Source organism: Helianthus annuus, chromosome 4 (genome assembly GCF_002127325.2).
Source record: "Helianthus annuus cultivar XRQ/B chromosome 4, HanXRQr2.0-SUNRISE, whole genome shotgun sequence".
Lineage (NCBI taxonomy): Eukaryota > Viridiplantae > Streptophyta > Magnoliopsida > Asterales > Asteraceae > Helianthus > Helianthus annuus.
Window position 1 is genome coordinate 177,522,408 of NC_035436.2, and position 22,842 is coordinate 177,545,249.

Below are 22,842 nucleotides of genomic sequence, written 5' to 3' on the forward strand. Positions count from 1 at the left end.
TCCTGTCATTGCCCACTAGTGCCTCATTCTGCACCAAGTGGGAGTTGAACCTGTATATTAATTTCAAGATAAATGCAAGCGTTCCACCACTTGATCTAGAGATTTTTGGCCCAACAGAGGATGTTGATCGGAAAGAAATAATCATAAGTGCATTAGAATTTCAAAGCATAGATTAGTGCATGGCTTTACTTGATTTATTGGAAGATACCGACTTCACACACACATATAGATTCAATTTATATCCCAAGTTCAACCGTATGTTACTATGGTTTTTAAATGACTATCTTAAGATAAATGATGATAGGCCTATTCCACCAACAATAGAAGATGAAAAAAAAAGGATAGAATGGATCTCTATATATAATGGTCAAAAGGGAAGGAGGAAATGAGATTGTTATAGAAAACAATATATGGGTACTTATTGCAAAAAATATAGGACTAAATTGGCATGACAATTATACTTTAAGGATGATATATGCGAAGTACCTGGATGTTCTTGAATTCAATTAGAAGGAAAATCAAAGTAGAAGACTCGACCAAAGACACGAGACATCAACAGGAATAGAGTATGAAAATCTTGAACAAGACTACAATAATTATGCACTTTTCATGGGGGTAACTGGAATGACGTGAAGAAACTGTTCAAGAAAAGAAAGTTAAATTTTGACAAACCAGCAAGGGCCTTAGAGGAAGCTCACAAGACTCTTCCAAAGATCTCTTCTAAACCAAGTCAAGTTTTGGGGAGTATATTAGACAAACCCATATAAAGTATGGCTTAGTTTATCTTTATTATTATTATTAATCATGTAATTATCATATGTCACACTTGTGTTCCCTTAACTATATTCGTAGGACTGGATTAGTTAAATGACAGTTCATGGTAGTTATTATCCAACCGGCATATCCCAACGGTTGTTTCGGTTAAGGATGGCGCCAAACAACTATGGTATGAATGTATGTATGTATGTATGTATATATTTGATGATCTGCGACAATGGTCATTCACCAAGAAATTCATAATATTTCCTTGAATAACCGTCATGTTCTATCGAATTTCTATCCATTAATTTCTCAATACCAATCATCTTCATCTCGTTTCTAATCATATCAAGCCAACATGTTTGACATATCATTAATGGAAGATAAACACCATAATCTATTAAAAGTTATAACATGAATGAATCTTTGACAAGACAATACTCCAACAAACATAAGTACTTGGTCAAGCTAGACTTTTAGCCGGTTAACATCTTGACGTTGATCAGTTATCTCTCCACTGCACAGATAAAAAGTAGATTATCTTTTGTAAAACAAGTTGTTAATGGAGTTGCCCTATAACTTACTTTAATGTATCGGTCAGATGCTCGAGATCTTTAAGTAGCTCCTGCACCTGCAACAAGAAAAAAAAATAAGAAAAATAATCAATTAATATTCTTCTTATGATGAAAGTTGTAACACAAGTACATCATTGGTATATTATATAAAGTTACAACTTTGGAATTCTCCAGTGTTTCTTGATTGAGTCTGTTAAATTCTTCTACCACCTTTTCTATCTCGTGTTCTTGGTAATTTGCAAGTGTTGATTCATTTTTTTGCTTTTTCCAGTTTGCAAGCTCCTTTCTGCTTATAGCTGAAGTCAATCTCTGTTTGAGGGCTTTATCCATCTAAACAAATTTGAAAATGATTAGCAGCCAGTAATGCATTGTTCCCATAACCTGCCGGACCTGTTTAACGTATCTAGTCTGGTTGAATCTATATGAATTGTCTCCCTTTGAACCGATCGGTTACTAGTCATACCAGTTGAACTGTGCAACCGGATTGGGTGCTTGCACCATGTTTCAAATTTTTATATACTTCCAAAATTTCATTCAATGATTAACTGATACCACATCTTCCATATTTTGTTTATTCCATGCTTCATAGTTTGTTAACACTACTAATCAAGATACAGTAGTTTCATTTTATCAAATTAGTTACATAGATATTATAAAATTTTAAGTTATATATGACATCATCTTTTTTAAAATTTTTTAGTTACACATAAATGCAAGTTTTAATAAGAAAATATCAACAAACTAAAGAACCACCTCACTAAGAGCATCAAGAGATCTATCTCCAACGTCTAACATATTTGTCACGCGACGATGAATCAACTCCATTTTGATAGCTAAAACATTCTTTTCTGCATTCACTTTTGTAACAAGCTGCAGATAGCAAAAGAGTATGTAAATCTGACACAAAGTAACCATGAAAAACATTGTTATGAAGAACGGAATTTGCAACCATGTTTTTTGTTTCTTTTGCTTGTACAAGGGCCTGATTACGTTTATCCATCTTTACTAGAGTATCTAAACTACTCAAAGCAGCTTCCTTTGTTGCTTTCTCTGCAACTTTCTCTTGATATTCCACTTCTCTCATAAGCCTCCTAACTGAATCTACTGTTGAGATCAATGCTTTCTGAAAGGAAAATAAAATTCCAAAATTACAAGATTTTTCGTAAAGGTATCGTCCGGATTATGTTGGACAGTTCAAGCAGCCTCTGAAGTTTTAAAATTACCTTGTAAAAAGCTCACTGTAGTTCTCTTTGTAATCAATAAAGATTACTTAAGTAGTTAGATTAGCGTCTTTTAAAATCGTTGTAAAGTCGGATTAATAAAAGACTTAACTTATAACACATATAAGCCGCCACACAAGAGTACTTCAAGAATCACTACGTGACATAAAATGATAAAAACTAGCTAGATTTATATCTTTCCAAAAACATCACAAAAGGTTAAATTGACGTAGGAATGTAGTTATGTTAATCATGTCATGCGTTAATGAGAATATTGTGCCATAAAAAACTTGAATTGCTAATTAACGAACTGCATGGCTATAAATAAAATTGCAAAAAAATAGTTTAAACTGGTTATACGAACCTTTTTATTTCTAATCTCTTCAATGGAAGAGGTCAAGTTGTTCAATGTTGAATTAGACTTGTGACCAATTTCTTCAACATCCATCTGATCAGCCTTAATTCCGAGGATATCCATAAACCAAACCACAATATAAACAATTTAGTAGAACGGCTTTTGAAAAGCTTTATATCCGCCGCGCCCGCGGTTACCATCTATATCGGTCAATCTGTTTTTTTTTTTTTTTTTTTTTTTTTTTTTTTCATTTTTCGATTTTATACACTTTAATAAACAAAAGCTTTATATCCGCCCGCACCCGTTAACATATATATCGGATAAATTGTTTATTTTCTTTTTCTATTTAAACATTATAAAGAACCAACATGTTTATGCATATATGAGTTGTAACATTGGTTTAAGGTGTTTTTAAAAAAAATTTTGAAATTTTCCTTTTTAACCCTAAAGTTTTAATCTTTGACAATTTAAGTTTAAAGTTTTAGTATTTGTTTCCTTTTTAACCCTAAAGTTTTAATATTTGACAATTTAAGTTTAAAGTTTCAATTTTTGGTAATTTAACCCCTTTTGATTAATTTGATTTTTCACTTCTAATTCAAAAGTTTCCATCTTATACAATTTAACCACTTTGATTAATTTGATTTTTTACTTCTATTCAAAAGTTTCCATCTTTTGCAATTTAATCATTTTGTTTTTTTTTTTTTACTTATGTGTTGTAATCTTGGCTTTGAGGGTTTTTCAAAGAAAAAATGGTTATGCATATGGTTTTTGTAACCTTGGCTTTGGTTTTTTTTTTTTAAATTGATTTTTTACTTTTCACCCAAAAGTATTTCATAAATCACTTTTAACCCAAAACTATTTGTTTTTTTACTTTAACACAAAACTTTTTAATCTATCCTCACAACTTTTTTTATTTTCAACTTTGGTCCTTTATAGTTTTTATTTTCCGCAAAATTTTCGCTTTATGCTTCGTTCTAAATTTTGTGACTTAACACATCGCAACATGCGTCTTTGGTTTAACGTTTTTACGTTTCGTTTTAAATTTTGCGAGTTAACATGACGCAACGTGCGTGCGTGTGTGGGTAAACGTTTTTACATCGTCTATTTTTTTCCCGTTTGATAGGTTCAACATAACGTACGCGTACTAAATCGAGTTAGTTATAACTAAAGGATCCCCGCCGCATTGCGGCGGGTTGTAATTCTAGTTTTATTTAAAGTTAAAAGTTATTACTTTTTTGTTTTATGGGTTTTTCACATATAAGATTATATATAATACAACAATATATAATAATTTATATAAATGAAAATACACATTTTTATATAATTTTAGTTTCATCTATATTTGAATACTAGGTTAGAACCACGTGTATTATACAGGTTGCATAAATATAATTTAATATACTAAATATAAAAAACGTTATATCTTTAAAAAATCGTATATTGCACCTGTTGAATAAATCATAATTTAATATGTTAAAGCAAATATTCATCAAGATTTATATTTTAAAAATGAACATTGATTTACTATTTATTATTGTAACATTTTATTTTGTTTTTTTTCTTCATAAATGTAATCTTATATAATAATTAATAAAAAAGATATATCTTTAAAAAACTCGTTATTTACTATGATCATTGTTTTGGTCAAAAATTAACTGTTTTGGTCAAAAATTAACGAATCAATTAAGTGATCAAATTTAGTTTGTGAGGTAGCGTGCTATTGTGATTTGCAAAAATGTGTAAACTTGATTAAAAATGAAAACAGTTTCAAGATATAGTTCAAGGATATCGATCTATATAAACTGACAAGTAATGAACAATAAAAGTAAAAATTGACACGAGATGTACGAGGAAAACCCTTGATCAATCTAGATCACCGGCACAAAACCTCGAGAGCTGACAACTGCCAGCTGTCTTGTTCTTCTTATTGATTGAAAAATCAGGATACAGCTTCAGGATAATGCTCGGATTAGATCTAAGTGTTACAATGATTGTGAAATGTGAGTGAATGAGTGAGTGATTGCGAAAATAGCAAATAAACAGTGTTTGTACGAGATTGTGTGTGTTTCTCTAGTGATCCGGCACCCCTTTAAATAGTTTTTACAATCTAACTAACTATCCTATAAATCCAGGATATTGAGAATATTCCCTTGTGACCGTTGTAGACCTCTTCTTCCGGCATCAACGTTCTCCTTTCAACCAATTTGGGCGATTCTTCAGGAAGACTTGGTCTCTGTGAACGTTGGTCTCTTGTAGCTAAAGTATACAAGCAAACTGTTAGTAACGAGCAAGTTGCTTCTGCAGGATGTTACCAATATCCTGGTTCGGTATCCTGATCACATATTAGAAACATAAAATCAAGATATACTATCAGGATATGGGTTCAAAATTCCACCCATAACAATTGTCCCAAAAATATAACTATAACTGTTAGATATCTCGAATCCAACGGATATATTTTTAATTGTTCACGATTTTCAATGTGATGAAGATATGATGTGACTTGGTGCAACTTCCAAGGCGATTTTCACTCAATGCTATCTAGACCTTTCCTATATCTCCTCTTCATTTCTTTCTTTTTACAAATTGCACCGGAGATTTCAAGCATTACTCTTTCTCTCTCTCCTTCGGATTTTTTCCTTTGTCTCTCATCTTCTTCACCAATCTTTATGGCGAAACGAACAAGATCTAGCACTGGTGATTTCGCACCGACTTTTGCTGCCCAAAACCTGCTCCAAAATCTAGAGAAGGAGGTTTGCACCTTTGACAACGTCGATATAGCCGCCCTTCGATCTTCCAGTGCTTTTCCGGATGGTGCCATTTTCCGGCCAATCGATCGGTGTCTCCGATCGGATGTATCGTCTTCCGAGTGGCTCTGTTTTTTGGCATTCCCTTTTACCCTAAGTCTTAGGTTTCCATTTTCGGACGTCATCATGGAATTTTTTCGCGTCACTGGTCTTATTTCTCCCAAACCATGCCTATGGTGTGGAGGGTCTTGCTCGTGCTTGATCGTATCAAGACTAATCATATCCCTGACCTCAGCGTCGAAGATTTACCCTTAGTCTATCTCTTAAGATCACACGGGTCTAGCCGGTTTTTGTTAGTTCTTCTTCGTTAAGAGGGACTCCATCCCCAATGGTGGTAGTTTTCCGATGGAGTGGTTGACTAAGGGTAGGATTTAGGATTTTAGGAATATCCCCAAAATATCCTGCTTTAGCATCCTGAACTTATATCCTTGTTTTTTGTGCAGCGGATTTCAGGAAATCAGCTCCTCCAACTCCAGAATCAGAAGCAAGGATCAAGGCTATTTACGGATTACCGGAGATTGAAAGAAGCTTTTTTTCCAACCAACCAAGTTCCAGCCAGCAATCCAGTTCCAACATGTCTGGTAAGGATATCTGTTCTAAATGTTCCTATACAAGTTTGGTTAATTAGGATATAGTATGATAAAATCGAAATTACTCCCTTTCGTGTAGATTCTGCCAAGGTCCCTGTTGTCTTTGATATTGAGGAGCTTGACAACTACTCCAAGCCTGTCCTGGTGAAGAAAGAACCATCTGTCGCTACCAGCTCCAAGCCTTCTGCTGCTCCCAAGCCTACCCCACAGACAAGGTCCCGGGCTTCACCTTCTATGAAGAGAAAAGGTTCTGACACCCCTGCTGCTGCTCCCGAAGGTTTCTCATATAATGACCTTGGCTTCATGGAATCCATCGAGCCCATGAACTCATTCCTTAATAAGGTAAATATCCAGATCTTGTATCCTGTATCCTACACACATATACTGAACCTGTATCCTGGTTAGAATGTTTTTAGTGATACCTATATTTTGCTTTGTAGGGTCTGGATCGTTTGGTGGTCCTTCACACCGAGGCCTGCAAAGCAGTCAAGGTTCTGGTGGCCAAACTGAAGAAGGCTGAGATCACCATCATGGACCAGGGGAAGATTACCGAAGCCAAGACCCAGCACTATGAAAACAAGCTGAAGAAGGTGGCCTTAGATGCTGAGATCATGCTAGCTACCGTCCAAGCCGATCACGAGCAGGAAATGGTCTCTTTTAGGGATGGCCTCAAAAATTCAGTTGTGGTTTCCCTCCTTCAGGCCAGGATTAATGTGACAACCTTAAAAATTACAGGTATCCGTACAATTGATTTATATTTAATTAGTGCTTAATTACTGTGCTTGATTACAATTACGAATAAATTACTTACTGATTTCTGATACATACATATACATGCATCATACTTTATTACTGTCACTCCATTATTTGCACAGATCTATAGTGACAAACTTAATGCACAAAAGCATAGTTAGCACAATGAACGGATAACCCAGTAACATGCTGACATAGCCAGCACTAGACAGACACTGTCTCTGAGGCCAGTATGAGCCGGGAATAGATTACTACACTAGTAGGGAGTGTAGGGAGGTGAGGATTGTAAAACTGCGTCACTAGGTGATAGTTATAGTGACCGGATGTGCCTAAAACATGTTCTAAATACAAAATTCTGCACTTTATTACAAAATTCAGCATTTAATTTAACTAGTAAAGTGCGAAAACATGGGAAAATAATAAGACACTTTCCAAAGTGTCAGGAATTCATTGTGGCACGAAAAATAATATTAAAGACACTCTAAATGCTTAATTAGCACTTTAACGGAGTAATATCCAACTGAACAACCGGACTTTACCCGGAACATAAAAATATTGTCAATGACATTGTTTTTCCTTTTCTGAGCTAGTTAGGGTCCCCGAACACCCTAACACCCGTTATATTTCATAACACACTAATAACTTATTTAAGTTCCTAACTAACATAACTAGACACTAACCATTTAAGTGGCTGCATTTGACAAGCTAAAAGTGACTAGTACGCCTGTTTTGTGGTACCTTTGATGCAGGCTGACGATTTGTTATGTAACACTGAATATGACGATGTTGAACGTTTGGAAAAGTTCAGAAGGATTTAGAAGGCGTGTTTGACACGGTTACAGAAAAAATATGTTGTGAAGTTGGTTTTTTCAAAGGCAAACAAGCACCGTGATCGAATAATGGCCTAAGTGGCTGCATTTGACAAGACGAAAAAAGACTTTTGTTTTGTTGACTGCATGGCAGAGCATAAATGTGTACATAGACTTTTGTTTGGTAGCCAAAGTGGTTGGTTTTTGAAATTTCGCTGTGAACTTTGTGTAAAAGGCTTTAGACGTTGATTAATGTTTTATATTTTCTTTATTTATCGAAGTATTGTGTGTGTTGCATATTAAGGTATTTTGTACTAAATCTTGCTCTGATAAATGGTTTGAAACCGGGTGGTATAGTTGGTGTCCAATACCTATTCCCATTGGGACTTTCGTATACATTACTAGCAACCGATTCTAAACATTTATAGTACTCAAAAAATTAAATATACACACAAAACAGTGAAGGATAAACTAAAAGTAAAATGCATTCTACGCATCCGTATATCGAATATACATAAAAACAACTAAAACATACATGATCTGTACATTTGTGTATCACTCGGGGAAAACATAAAACCACAAACTTTAAGAAAAAATTTCACTAAACACCTATGCATATACACATAAGTTTTTAGCTGACATTTATCTCAAAACCACTTGACCTCTTTCTCAACACAAACTAACTGTCATAAAAAGTCAACTTCTTCTTCTTTAATCTATCGACTCATGACCTGCAACTCCTGCAATTTTTTTTTATCTTTTCTATCAATTTTGTGATTCACGATCACATTCTAATATCTCTCAACACTCATTCAGATCTTATAACTACAACAAGCTGCAAGTCGCTAATTCTATCTAAATCACCAGATCAACACGAATATCAAATCCAATCAACTCAGATCCAATTTGAACAACAACAACAGCTCAGACTTTGAACTTAGATTCAGATAATTTTTTTATAGTTCGAAAAACAAAAAAAAAATTGAAATATGTTTCGATCAGACTGAAATGTGTATGTAACACATCAAAACAACTGCAAATCAATCAAACTCATTAAAATAGTCCGAAATATCGATACACACCAGGGTTAAACAAAATCAACAACCTTTTCCGATTAATGTTCGCCGGAATCCAAGTTGTTAATGATTAAGAGTCGCCGGATCCAACTATGATACCCAGTGCAACTACCGGCGACAATAGAACTGCCGGCGATAATCGAATGAATTATAGGTATTACGAAATTCTGGGTATTATGGAAGAAGTGTGTGAATGAATTTTGGGTTTTTTGATTTTGTAAGTTACGTAAGTTCAAATGATGATTTTTGTAAAAGATTAAAAGATATTGTTGATGATAATCACAAAAAAAAAAGGATTCTATAACTGAAAAACCATTATTAAAATAAAGATTCAAAACTAAATTATTATAAAATTACAATCATACTCCTAACAACTAAAAAAGAAATCAATAGTCCTTATTAGTTCATGCAGTTCACTATGAAGATGTTGTTCACAAATGAACCTAATCCTTTATATATATATATGGGTTGAGTTCATTTCAGAACTCTAAATAACTACAGAACTTTCAGAACTCCTAATAAACAATCATTTTATATATAAGTTTTTGTATTTAGGATATTTTTATCATCTATTATATGTATTTCTTTGATTACATACTTTTTAAAAGTAGTTTACATATGTTTAATTTCCAAAATTATATATATGTGTCGTAACTAGTTACATATATGTAAAAAAACTAGTTTACATATGTGTAATTATAAAATTACATATACAAAATGATAAAATTACTCTTAACATGTATGTAATCATAAAAATACACATAATAAATGATAAAATTATCCTAAACATAAAAATGCAGAAACTAAAAGATTGTTTATTAGGAGTTCTGCGAGTTCTGTAAATATTTATGGTTCTGAAATGATCCTGACCCTATATATATAAATATATATATATATATATACTAGGTTATATACCCGTGAGCTTCACGGGTTATGGGTTGTGTTAAAAAAAATATTTACAAAAGAAATTTTTTTATATGATTTGACTTTAGGTTTTATAAACCTAGATTATTACCTGTGAACTTTACGGACTTTACAATTTAAATTTTATAAAAAAGTGTAAATCTTTATATATAAAATGTACGATGTGTGAGGATAAAGTATATTAATCAATTTAAGAGATTAATTATTGAATGTTTACAATTAGTTATTAATAACTACAAAAGCCATTGATAGGGTCACCTCAACCAAAATCATATTTATAGTGGACCTTTTAAGCCTTAAGCACCAATGCACATTTGATCTCATGTTGGGTTTCATTCTTCATTCTTTGATGGAAACTTGACCACTGAAAATGTTGACGGTTCTTCAAAACTCTCCCTTCTGGACTCGGGTTTAGTTTCCAGCTCATGTTTTGATTTGCTTCCTCTGATCATAGAACTAAATATTCCATATTGCATGCAATATGAACAAACATCAATACCATATTAGTCAAATCGTCGAGTTATAAAACAAATCATATATATATAAATTTTGATGAAATTATCTTATCCTTGTTATAAATATTATTTGTGCTACTTGAAGATTTCTCTATAGAGTAGGACTTGGGCAATAAAACTTGATGAATGCATATCATGTAGTCAAATAAAGGAGTATACACTTTAGGTCTATCAACACAACAAATCTTATAAAGATAATAGAAAAACAATTTACCTTGCAACAAATCTTATAAAGATAATAGAAAAACAGTTTACCTTAATATGAGATCTTGCTAGCAAGGACAAATATGGGTGTATACCACAAAGACCTCTCTTACTAAGCTAATCCCGTCAACAAATATACAACGCTCTGATTCAACCAATAAACTATTAGATAACATAATGGTTACATGAGATAAATGGATAAAAGGAAAATTAACAACTTTGCGAGGTTAATCTTTTGTCACTTAATGCAATTTTGTGAGATTAATCTTTTGTCACTTAATAACTCAATACAATTAAAAATGATAACACACGGGTTCTAACAAAAGAACACGTCTTATTGTAATGACGCTTTTACAACCTATTAAGAGAGTTATTATTCATAGAAAATGCATTATGGCCAACTTTCTAAACACATACTTGATATCGACATAACACTGTGTATTTTATCTTGTCAAGCTTATTACACCCAACATTTTCTCCTATCATATGATCATAGCCCCTAGCAAATTCATCATTACCATTTATGCCATATGTTGTCTATATTTTTCCACATCTTCTAAGACCATGGGGTATGGTGGGGCGTGGGTTGGGGGCATGGTGCGACACGTGGAGTATGGGGCACCCAAGACCAAAAGCCAATTTCAAAGGGGTATGGTGGAGTGTAGCTGGGGTGGCGTGGAAAAAAAGTCAATTTCAAAGGGCTAGTGCTCTTGGCCAATGAGGTTCCACCATGTCATGTTCGTAGCCCCGCCCAACGCCCGGGCTGAAACCCCCGCCCAAGGGGCCACGCCGAAACCCAAGCCCACCCAGGGTGGTGACGTGGGCGGTTGTACCCAACCCAACCCACGCCCCAACCCCCACCCATACCCACCCCATAGTCTAAATCAATAAATTGACTCTAACTTGTCCCACAAACCTTACCTCATTACTTTCCCAATTCTGGTTAGCCCATCAAACCATGTTTTCTTTTATGCTTTTTTTTTATCAGTTTGAAAATAAATATAACTACATTTGACCTTTTTTCTAAAGCTAGCAAGACCAATTACCATCTCAAGCATAGTAGCTAATACCTGAGACATTGTCTTAGTAGTATTGAACTTTCCCGTGTTTTCACCTTTTCCATCTGTAAGTTTTTATAAGGAAAGAAAAGGCATTAGTCAATGACAAATAAAAAACATGATCAATAAATTGAATTTTAGACATTAAGCAAAGCTCATGCTATTCTTTCTTAATATTACAATTGTAAATCTTATGTTACAAAGTAAAACTATTAACTGAAATTGCAAAAGAGCAATTCAACACTTTAACCATTGTGTTCCCAGCAAAAAGAGGCTATTTTCAACTGATTTATGCATAACATATAAAAGGATTTCGAGAATAAGAAAAGCAAACAATAGTCTTAAGCCAACATTCAAAGTGTCCACTTAAAGAAGAGGTGTTGGTACTATAGTTATTATCAATTTTTTATTTGTTGATCAATAATAATATTACAGTTAAGGCATCAATTATAAGGAGAAGCACCTGGAAAAATTATCAAACCTTGGGTAATCAAATATATGTGTAATCTCTATAAACATTAACCAGAACCGCATTTCCTCTGGTGCTCATCATAGAATCCATATACCTAGCATATGGAATAGCGGTAGGCTTAAAAAAACAAATATATTAATAATCATTAATCATTTATAGTAGCATACTTGCGTCATCTGAAAAATCTCATAATTTCCACTAAGCAATGTTATCCGATCAGGATACCTTACCTGATCACCTCATACTTCATCAGAGATCAGATCAAAGAAAAAGATAATACAATTCAAGACAAAATTGCAAACATACAGAGTATGAGAATATTCAGATCAGTCCCGTCAGCTTCACTTCATCACCAGTTACCACTTTATCACCAACCATGAACACAATGTTGCTAGTAAAAGCAGCATCGTTGTTCCACAAGTACCACCGGACAAAAGCTAAATTTTAAAAAATGATCTGGAAAAGTTGTTTAATCAGAAAGCATTTTTACTTTTAATGAAGTTTCATTGAATTTATGGATTAATGGTCTATTTGTACATCAAATAAAATCACAAAAATTAAACCCAAGGCCTTTTACCGGTGCATCAATTTGCATGAGTTAAAACCATAATGAAACAAAGCATATAAGCCTTCTTAATGTGTCTGATTGGTGACTCCATTGTCAAAGGTACAAAGAATCATGTTAGGATTTGTAAAATTCAATATATCAATCATAGCCCCAAAAAGTCATATAACGATAATTGAAATTATATAAAATTAAATTACTACGGTGGTTGAAAATCCTGGACGTCCGTTGTTTATCCAAGGGTCAGCTCAGGTTAAATAAGTAATAGTTGTCGCATGTATGCCAGCTGAGGTAAGATGAGCAACAATTGACGCGTGTATACAACGTTTTCACATTTTCCCTTAAACTATGCCTCTTCGTTAATATAATGATTAGTACTAATTAAGAATTCTTACCTTTTAGAAATTTGAGCGAGCACATTTTAGACGACTCCCAACTTATTTACCAGTTTAACGGACGAACCTACATCCTTTGTAACAACCTTTATTACATTTGACCCATTAACAAACAATCACGTGGCCGCCCTTGAATTCCTAGTAATTGTTGCTCACAATAATCATTCACATTTGTGAGCATTTAATGAAGCTAAGAGTGGGTGTGTATGTGAAGTGTAGTCAGTGGTCACAATTCAAAATAGGTGGATGAGGTCGTTTCGGTTGTCATTTAACAGCTGCATCAACACCCCTGCATCAAATCATATCTCAACATTCAACCCTAAAGCTCTTATTTTCCTCAACATTCAACCCTAAAGCTCTCAATGCCTGAAATGCCTTTCTAAAGTAGGTGCAAACACTCACTATTTCACGTATTTAATTTAGCCATAAACCTCAATATCCAAACCTAAAGCTCCCAATTCCCCAAGCATCTAATAAACATCATCACATATATAAATAATATTACCACTAAAGATGCAATAACTAACCCCTATGACATATATAGTCAATTATCGGTCTTTCAAAACAAAAAATCCATCAGGTTTAACATAGCCTGCACATAATGGCCATAATGATTTGTTAAATATTGGCATTTTTTGTTGGTGAATCTTTTGAGTTTTTAACTGTACAGCCCGCAATCATTATCTCAACCAAAATTAAACCTAATTTAAACATCTAACAACTACAAACTCTCTTAACCTCAAACACATAATCCAATTGTAACAAAACATCTAACAACTCTTAATCTCAAAACAAATAATCTAATTGTCATCGGCGACAATAGTGGGTTTCCGCCGCTGGTAACTACATTAACATTTACCATCGTCAAAACCGCAATAATTTTTTTATGTTAATTTTAGCCATTTCAACCCACTTTACTTGTTATTCTTTGAAGCCATGTATCGTGGTATTGTGATTGAAAACAAAAACTAACCTCAGATTCCCTCTTGATAGCGTGGTATGAAGCTTTGCCATCCTATAATCGCCATGAAAACTCACAGGTGGAGGAGCAAAGAATCGCAAGAGATGGAGTGTCGATGGAGGAGCAGAGAATCTAGGGTTTCATCCTGGATCATAGCAAAGAAGAAGAGGATGTAATCGCACATGGAGAAACCCTAAATTGTGAAGGAATTCTTAAGCAACATATGTAGCGATTTGAGACTGGAGCAGGAAAAGATATGGCGATGAAAGAGAACCATGAAAGAAATAGATTTGTATTTTGAAATCTGATTTAGGGTTTTTGTCATTTGAGAATGAAAGGGGGAATTTAGAGGCGGGTGTTTGAAATCCATTTGAATTTTGAATTTTGAAATTTGATTACCTCTTTCATGTTTAACTTTTTGTTTGCAGGTTCTGGTCTGCAGGATGTTTAAATGAGTGTGTTCAACATACGAGCAGGAAGAGAGAGTTCATCTATTTGACTTTAGATTTAATAAAAAAAAAAGAAAAACCTCAGAAATTAACATGTGGACAAAATGAATGTGAGAGTGACAAGTAGGAAAGAGAGAAGGGAGGAGGGCTGTGGGAGTGACACATGGGATTTTAGAACTTTGATTTATTATAATAGGAAGATATAGAGAGAGAGAGAGAGAGAGAAAGTGTAATGTACAAAAGTGTTAATCATACTACACGTACGCTAATATGCTGGCCGTCAGGTCTGTTTGATTATATCGCAATTAAGATTTAATCATTAAGGGCAAATTAGACATTTTTCATTCTTGACACAGGGTATTTCAGACATTTACTAAGAACAAGGAAATTACGCGAGTTCGCCCCAGCATCCCGGTAATTACGATCCGTATCAGTTTCGATTAATTTCCATTTTTCAAATTATCAAATTAGCGGTTATTGGTGGGCGAGTAGGGTTTCATCACTTATTATTTGTAATGGATCCACAGAGTAGTAATGCTCGAAACATAGATGATATCGAATTTTAAGATGCTGAGGTCGATACCGGTCATGATAATGCAGAGCAAAATCGGAATCCGACATATAGGAATCCGACATCAGACAACAACGTTCTTTTAGACGATCAGAATAGTAAGTTGTAAATTAAATGGTTTCAATTTTCAGCTGTTCAACCAGATTATCGTTGTATGATGTGTTGTTTTTGATCTGCATCATTTTGACAATTATTAGTTTTCTTAAATGTATTTTTAATCACGCCTGTTTGTTTGAATTCAAGAGAAGTATACTTTACTGGATTTTTTTTGTTTGTGGGGTATTAGATTTTTGAAGCGTTATTATGTTGGATGCGTTATTTGTATTTGATGCCTTTTTTTCCATGTAACTTTGTTATTTTTTTATTTCAATTTGCGTGATTTTTGTTCTTTCCCTGTATCCTTATAATTTTTTTTGTTGTCATTTTTAAAATGTGTAGATGAAAGATTGTATATCCCAGAGGTAGCTTCATCATGTGTTCCTGTTATTGGAATGGAATTCTCTTCCATAGAGCAAGCATATGTTTTTTATCAGACATATGCCAAGAAGGCAGGGTTCTCCGCTCGAAAAGGAGGTGAACATCATGTTGGTGGTATTATCAAGTCTAAATATTTTGTGTGTTCAAAGGAGGGGCATAAACCACAGGAATTTGATGATCCTTATTCGAAGTTGTCTAAGCCATATAAACGTAGGAACAGACCGACTATTCGAACCGGCTGTAAAGCTCAAATTAAGCTTTGTTTGACGGATGGGGTGTTGTATAAGGTTGATAAGTTTGTTCAGTCGTATAATCATTCATTCGTGTGCCCCAAAGATATGCATTTATTACCAGCTTATAGACATCTTTCAGAGACACAAGAAGAGATGATATGGGAGCTTGGTACATTGAATCTTGGGCCAGTGAAAGCATTTAATATAATGAGACAAAGATACAGAGGGTTTGAAAATGTAGGCGCAACTAAAGACGATTGCAAGAATTTTAGAGCTAGGATACATAGCTACATCGGCGAGTATGATGCAGATATGGTTATCAATAGGTTGACCGATAAAAAGCAGTTTATGGTTGATTATTCATTCTTTCATTCGGTCGATGAAAACAAACGATTAACTGGCCTGTTTTGGGCTGATGGGTTGTGCAAACGTAACTATGCTGAGTTTGGAGATGTCATATCGTTTGATGCTACATTTAAAACCAATAAGTTAGTCATCACTTCAATGTTATTCCTGTTATTTTTTTTTTATAATCTTCTTGTTTTTTTTATTCATTTTTCAATCCACATTTTGAAGGTATAAAATGGTTTTTGTACCTTTTACTGGTATTGATAATCACTGTCGGAATGTGACGCTTGGAGCCGGGTTGCTAGCATCCGAAAGCATTGAATCATACAAGTGGCTTTTACAATCATTTTTCAACTCATTTGGTAAGCAGCCGAAGGTGGTTGTCACTGATCAGGATCCCGCGATGAAACAAGCTATCGAAGCAATGTTCGATAAGAGTAGGCACAGATTATGTATGTGGCACATAATGAAGAAACTTGCTGATAAGGTTAGTTTCAAATACAATCTGCGTGATTATTATTAGAACTGGCGTAATAATTATATTGATTTCATATTTTTTTTTTTTGCCCAGAGTAAAAAAAATTCATCATGCGTTATTATGTTCATTACTCATTTTTTTCATTGCCCTTGTTCAATAAGTTCCAATTCTTTGTTTACATAGGTCGGACATGAGCTGTGCAATAACGAAGAGTTTAAGAGACGTATGTGTGACATTGTATGGACAGATTCGATTGCGCCAGAAACGTTTGAGAGAGACTGGAAGCTGATAAAGATTGAATTCGGTCTAACTGAGAATAAGTGGATTGATGATATGTTTGGCATGAGATCTTCGTGGATCCCAGCGTTCGATCGTCATGAGCCTATGTCTGGGCTTATGCGGACCACTTCTAGATCAGAGAGCGAAAACCATTTTTTCTGTCAAGTGGCGAATTCTCAACTTACCCTTGTTGAGTTCTTTAACCATTTTGATGGTGCAATGGACATTCAAAGATTCAACCATCGGAAGAATGACCATATATCTAGAAATACAATCCGAGATAACTTTTCTGAATCTACTCTAGAGGATGATGCTATGAAAATTTACACCAGGTCAATTTTTGCTGATCAACAGGCAGAGTTACAAGGAACACTGTCCGAGTGCCTTCCTATGGAGACTAAAATTGAGGAACCTTTTTTGAAGATAAGTATGAAGGATTGGAAAGCTCACGGGTACGGTTTATTAGAGGTAATAATATCTACACCAGCTAATATGCGTTTATTGCTTAACCATGTGTCCTTTTTTATTTTATTTTTTTTATTTTTTTGTTTAGGTTTGTTTCAAGAAGGGGGAGGATGTAATTGCATCATGCACTTGTCGCAGGTTTGAACAATATGGATTGTTGTGCAAACATATATATTTTGTGTTCAAGATGTTCAAAGTGAAGGAAATTCCCAACAAGTATGTTATGAGAAGATGGACTAAAGACGTGGTACCGAATGATCTTAATAATACATTTGATATTACTGTTGACGATAATGATGCGCATAAAAAGGCCAAAGAGGTTGCGTATGAGATTATGCAGACCGGGGAGTATCTTATTGGTAACCTGATGAAAGATTTCGATCATCTACGTATAGTCAGGGATCGGATGAGGGAGATGAAAGAAATGGTTGATGAACTTCGCATAACCAAGCCCATCGACCCTAAGTTTGATAGATATTCAAGGTTAATTGGTTACGAGAAACCAAACACTGACGCTCCACCTACAGTCCGTGTGCCAACCGGTATTAGAAACAAAGGACGCGGTTCACATAAGCGGATTTAATCAAAAAAAGAGAAAATTATTAGTCTAAAAGGCAAGAGAAGTCGGACATACAGTGTTTGCAATATCAAAGGTCGTGACATTCGAACCTGCAAGGTGTTAAAGGGTAAAGCTACTGCTGCTGCTGCTGATAAGGATGCCAATAAGGAGGGGAGGAAAAGAAGAGCAATTCAGTTAGAGAAGGATCCTGGTTTAGTTGACGAAGAGGACGAGGACGAGGAGGTTGAAACTGGTGACGAAGAGGAGTATGAGGAAGATAGTGATTTTGAATGCGAAGACGAGTAATTTTTGAACAACCTAAACATTCCATATTTCATGATTTTGTTAAGACAGAACTTTATGTAATCTATGACATTCACATCATTTTTTACCATGATATGCGTGATTAAATATCTCAATTGATTCCTTTTTACCCTTTTTTGTGATTAATCATAACTATACACAACTAATGGAGATATCAAGTGACCAATAAACCCCTATCTTTTACCATTTTTTTCAGATAACATGTTTTAACCCTTGTTCACAGCGATCGCCACCCAAAACATACCCAAACCCTGATTCTCATCATCATAACTAGCGTCATTAAAAAAAGCACATACGTGATAATAATTAACATGAACTTTTTCATATCAATATTGTTAAAACAACATTCAAAAAGTGTGAAATCATGTGATAAATAAGCTATGGATGGATGATTTACCAAAATATACCCACATACGAGTTCAGTACACATAAAACTACCATTGTTCAAAAAACCAACAACACATTAGGTCATCCCAAAAAACAACAAAATAGTGTATTAATCAGCCACACCACCTAGTTCAGTGACAATATCTTCCCAACCTCCTTCTTAGATGTCTCCATCTTCTCTTCAACGGTCTCCACTGCATCTTTCAGATATGAGTATACCAAGTTATCTGCAGATGCTTGATCATGCATCAGTTGTATGCCTTTCTCCCTCAACAAAGACTTTGGTTCTTCCAGCAGCTTTCCCCACACTTCCTGGTTTTTTTTTTTGTTGTTCTAAGAGCCTTCCCTGCACATCCAGAATACTGTTACAAGAGTTAACATTAGAAGCAAGTTCTGTTAACCTGCGGGTATTCAAGTGCTCCTTGATTGCTTCGCTTGCGGGGTCTGTCGACATTGTTGTGTTTGAAGAGAGTTGATATATATTTTTTTGCATATGTCTATTGGGGGTTGAGGGGGGTGAATAATATATGTATAGAGATTGTTAATTAATTTGGTAGTTGAGAGATATTTTGGTAAGTAAAATTTAATATTTTACATAATTACAAGTCATATCGAGTTAACAGTCTAGTCTAGTTGTAGGTTTCATTATTTCGAGTAATAAGTATATTATATATCAAGTTGTATCCTGATAATGTTGGCTAATTATTTAATTCATGCGGCATTTTTAAGTTCATGCGTGATAAATTGGGGCATGCGTGATTTCTTACTACATGCGTGATTTTATATAAAAGCGTGATAATTTGTATCATGCGTGATTTATTGTTACATAACATATGTACTTGTACTGGACCAAGAAAACTCCAAAAAAAAACAGCTGTCATGGTTAATAATTTTAGCTTGTCCTCTTGCTTTGCAATTTCCTTTTATATATCGTTGGAAAACCGTTCAATTATTATCTTAAAATATGGCATATTCTTGTAATTCATCATGTGGTTCTTCTTCGTCATCCGGTATGCGTGCTTATCTCAAAAAGAGGATCGAGGATCAAATAGCTGAAGACAAGTCTTGTAAAGACTTGTTGGAAACTAACATTTATAGGGTCAGAGAGAACATGAAAAGGAGAGAAGAGATTTTCAATTTGTTGTCTGGTATGTCAGATTCAAGTGTCAAAGAGGTGGCTATGATGTTTATGGTTGATCTTGGCAAGCGGGATGAGAAACAGTTAAAACAACTTGCGGATGCAATAACTGTCTTAGGATGCTCTATGGATACGAAGATCCAGTTTCTGGAGACTTATTTCTGATGGTTATTATGTATCATCAATCATCTGGGTTGTGAAATCATGTCTATCTAAGTGTTTTATTTTTTTGTATGAAATTTGTGTGTTGAATAATGAAAATGTCCCACTAGTTTTTGTCTATAACCAAAAATTATTAGAATTAAAAATAAAATCAAAAATCAAAAATCCAACATGTCAAAGATGTTTGGAACAAAGAACATCAAGAAACTAGTTCTACGGCTTATCATTTTGTTTCCCCTTTTTAAGGTTGAAGAACTGATCCAATCTGTCCTTTATTTTGTTATCTAGATCGCGCAAAACATCTACGGGTCTCGATTTCTTCCTAAATACCTTAGCTTTGTCGTATACCTCTTTCCTTATAAGATTGTAGTCGGACAATACAATCTTACTAAGATATCGGTACCGCAAAAACCGTAGTTGTGAATCTTGAATCTTTTTTTATCTTCGGTAGCAAACCCTGCATTCCATGGAGATTTGCCCTTGTATGTCTCCATATGTCTCATAGTGAAGACACCACAGTCACAACCGTTTTGAAGAGTTCTCCAATCCATTTCCTTTCGAATTATTTTTGCTTTTTCCAACTTTGTTATCCACTCTTTTTGTCCAATTTTGCCTTTTAGGTATAGTACTAGAACTCTTCGCTATAAGCACGATAAAAATTCATATTAGTACCTATTCATTATAATAATACAAAGCTACTTAGAATTACCAGCTTTTCGGGGCGTCCACGGTAGCGTTTGGTAAACGATTCGGCAAACCTAGAGTTATCAATTAACTCGATGTCGCCATTTTTCAAGTGAAAGCATAGGCACCAGTAATGATCAGAAAGTAGTACTGGAATGAAGATGAGATCCAATGTGTCAACTTTCTTCACCTGATACTTACACAATATATCGTCTAGGCTTGGTGCGAATACTTTCAATTGATCATTATCTGTGATTTTTGGCTCAAACATTTCGTCTTGCTGCAAAAATTTTGGTGATTTTTCTCATTAAAATCCATCACTCCATTAAGCATTAACAAGCGTGATTATAATATAGGATGGGTGGGTAACCTTAAACATGTATTCATTTAACTTCAATATGTGTGTGTAACATATAAAACTTCAACCATGCGTGATTAACATATTATATTTTCATCCATGCGTGATTATTTTTGAAAAACTTACCAATATTGTAGTTGGCAAGAACAGCCTGTAGGGTGATGATTTTTTGTCCCTTTTTTTCTCTTCAAAGTTTAACACATCTACAAACGCGTCCATTCCACCATAAGATATGTATTGCGATGGGTGGAAGGTTTCAAAAATGATTTTTAGCGTTTCGACTCCACTGTCAGACTTGTATATCAATGACCTGTTTTTTTAATACCAACAAAGAACAGTTTAAAAAAGAGAAGAAAATTTTAAACTCATTATTAGGGATAAAAATCTTACCCAATATCTCCGACCGGAGATAAGAGATAACAGATGATCGTTTGGTCACGGTCCAGAAGTGGCTCATATAAGTTGGTTATCCTGTTGCAGTAAGGTGATCTGTATGCGTCACCTAATTCTGCCATCCGCTTTTCGTTCTTTTCCCTCAACATTTTGATACGCGTTCTCACTAGTTGTGTATGTCTCTCGTCATCCGTTTTATTTGTGTTCGCAGACATAGGAGTCTTTTGATTACTTTCACTTGATGTTTGTAGGATTGGAGCCAATTTTAAAAGTGTCTCAACCGACTGCATTTCTGCTTCTGTCACTTCATCAGTTTCATCAGCGGATGTGGTCGGAGGCTTTTCTTTACAATAGACGTCAGCATTTATCTTTTCAAGCTCATTTAACATCGACTCGGTTACTGTATTCTGTTTCTGTGCTTGATGCTGACTGCACTCTGCCAAATTTACAGGTTGGTCCATGTTGTTTACCACATCTGCTTGTGTCACTGTTTTTATGTTTGAGTAGGTTAATTTTTTTAATCACAAGTTAGAAAACTGTATTTTTTTGTAATCACAAGCTTGTAATGATCGTGTTTTTGTTACCTTGTGTCGTCTGCCTGTATACGCCTGGTTCGATGGTTTGTAAGGCTGCCAGGCATGAGTCTGAAATACCCCCATCATCAAATGTCATATTATGAACATCATCACATCCTATAAAATCACAAACGTTTTGGTTATTTATTAAACATAAGTTCCTGTAAATATTAACAAATAACACAAATTCGTATATACCTTTATCTTTTCCTGTGTTTTCATGTTCCAATGTTGCATCTCCATCGCCCCTTAACTCTTTAATTGTTTCGCCACCCTGTCCAACCTTGTTTTGAAACGCCTCATCACCTTCGGAGCTTACTTCATCAGTTCTCGGAACTGTATTTTTAACCGCATCATCCCATCTTTTACACCTTTCCATAATTTCAACATCCCAGAAACACCTTTCCTTTACCCCCTTAACGAGATTATTCATTTCCGTAACCAGAGAAATGTATTTATTTATATTCTTGTCCATTGTTTTCAACAACAGCTGCATAATTGGAGTTTCATCAAGTTCATGCGTGATTATCAGTCTAAGAAACTAATTTTCATTTTTTTAATAGCATGCGTGATTATCAGGCTATTTTGTTACTCCTAATAAATTGGACCAACAGCTTAAACTAGTGGGTAGTAAATACCATTAGAAGCCCATTGCACTTTTTATGGCATCAAGGCTTATGCTAATGGGCCTCTTCTGTGCCAGTCATATATATTTTGGGCTTAGTTCAGACTTATGTCAGCCCAAACCAGCAGCAGCATACTTTCATGTTTTGAAACCCCAAGTGTTCAAAATTAGAAGCCCCAAACCATGCGTTATTAATTTGTTAAAATAACATGCGTTATTATTTTTTTTAATAATTAACAAGTATTTTCCTAGATGTAGATGTACAGTAGTTATTTTTCTAACATCATAAACAAGTATTA

General features: G+C 34.5%; 2 protein-coding genes and 1 long non-coding RNA gene across 5 annotated transcripts; 1 reads left to right on the plus strand and 2 right to left on the minus strand.

Moving 5' to 3' along the window:
* Positions 1–1,107: 1,107 nt before the first annotated feature.
* On the minus strand, positions 1,108–2,453 carry LOC110927575. The gene is made up of 5 exons (XM_022171125.2): positions 2,284–2,453; positions 2,088–2,204; positions 1,494–1,664; positions 1,344–1,390; positions 1,108–1,276 (listed from the first exon to the last, which is right to left on the minus strand). The coding sequence occupies exons 1-5, from the start codon at positions 2,416–2,418 to the stop codon at positions 1,228–1,230; spliced, it is 519 nt and encodes a 172-aa protein (XP_022026817.1). The 5' UTR covers positions 2,419–2,453; the 3' UTR covers positions 1,108–1,227.
* Positions 2,454–10,034: 7,581 nt separating this feature from the next.
* LOC110928735 lies at positions 10,035–14,490 on the minus strand. Of its 3 annotated transcripts, none has more exons than XR_004890592.1 (6): positions 14,051–14,490; positions 12,424–12,573; positions 12,127–12,211; positions 11,658–11,710; positions 10,639–10,732; positions 10,035–10,324 (listed from the first exon to the last, which is right to left on the minus strand). It is a non-coding gene; the product is annotated as an uncharacterized LOC110928735 (long non-coding RNA). The 3 variants fall into 3 exon arrangements; XR_002586629.2 differs by having other exon boundaries at positions 12,424–13,366; XR_002586628.2 differs by lacking the exon at positions 12,424–12,573.
* Positions 14,491–15,549: 1,059 nt separating this feature from the next.
* LOC110931286 (protein FAR1-RELATED SEQUENCE 5-like) lies at positions 15,550–18,203 on the plus strand. Its single transcript, XM_022174687.1, has 5 exons — positions 15,550–16,256; positions 16,345–16,603; positions 16,778–17,341; positions 17,427–17,880; positions 17,992–18,203. Exons 1-5 carry the CDS (start codon positions 15,550–15,552, stop codon positions 18,201–18,203), a joined length of 2,196 nt encoding a protein of 731 aa, XP_022030379.1.
* Positions 18,204–22,842: the final 4,639 nt, after the last annotated feature.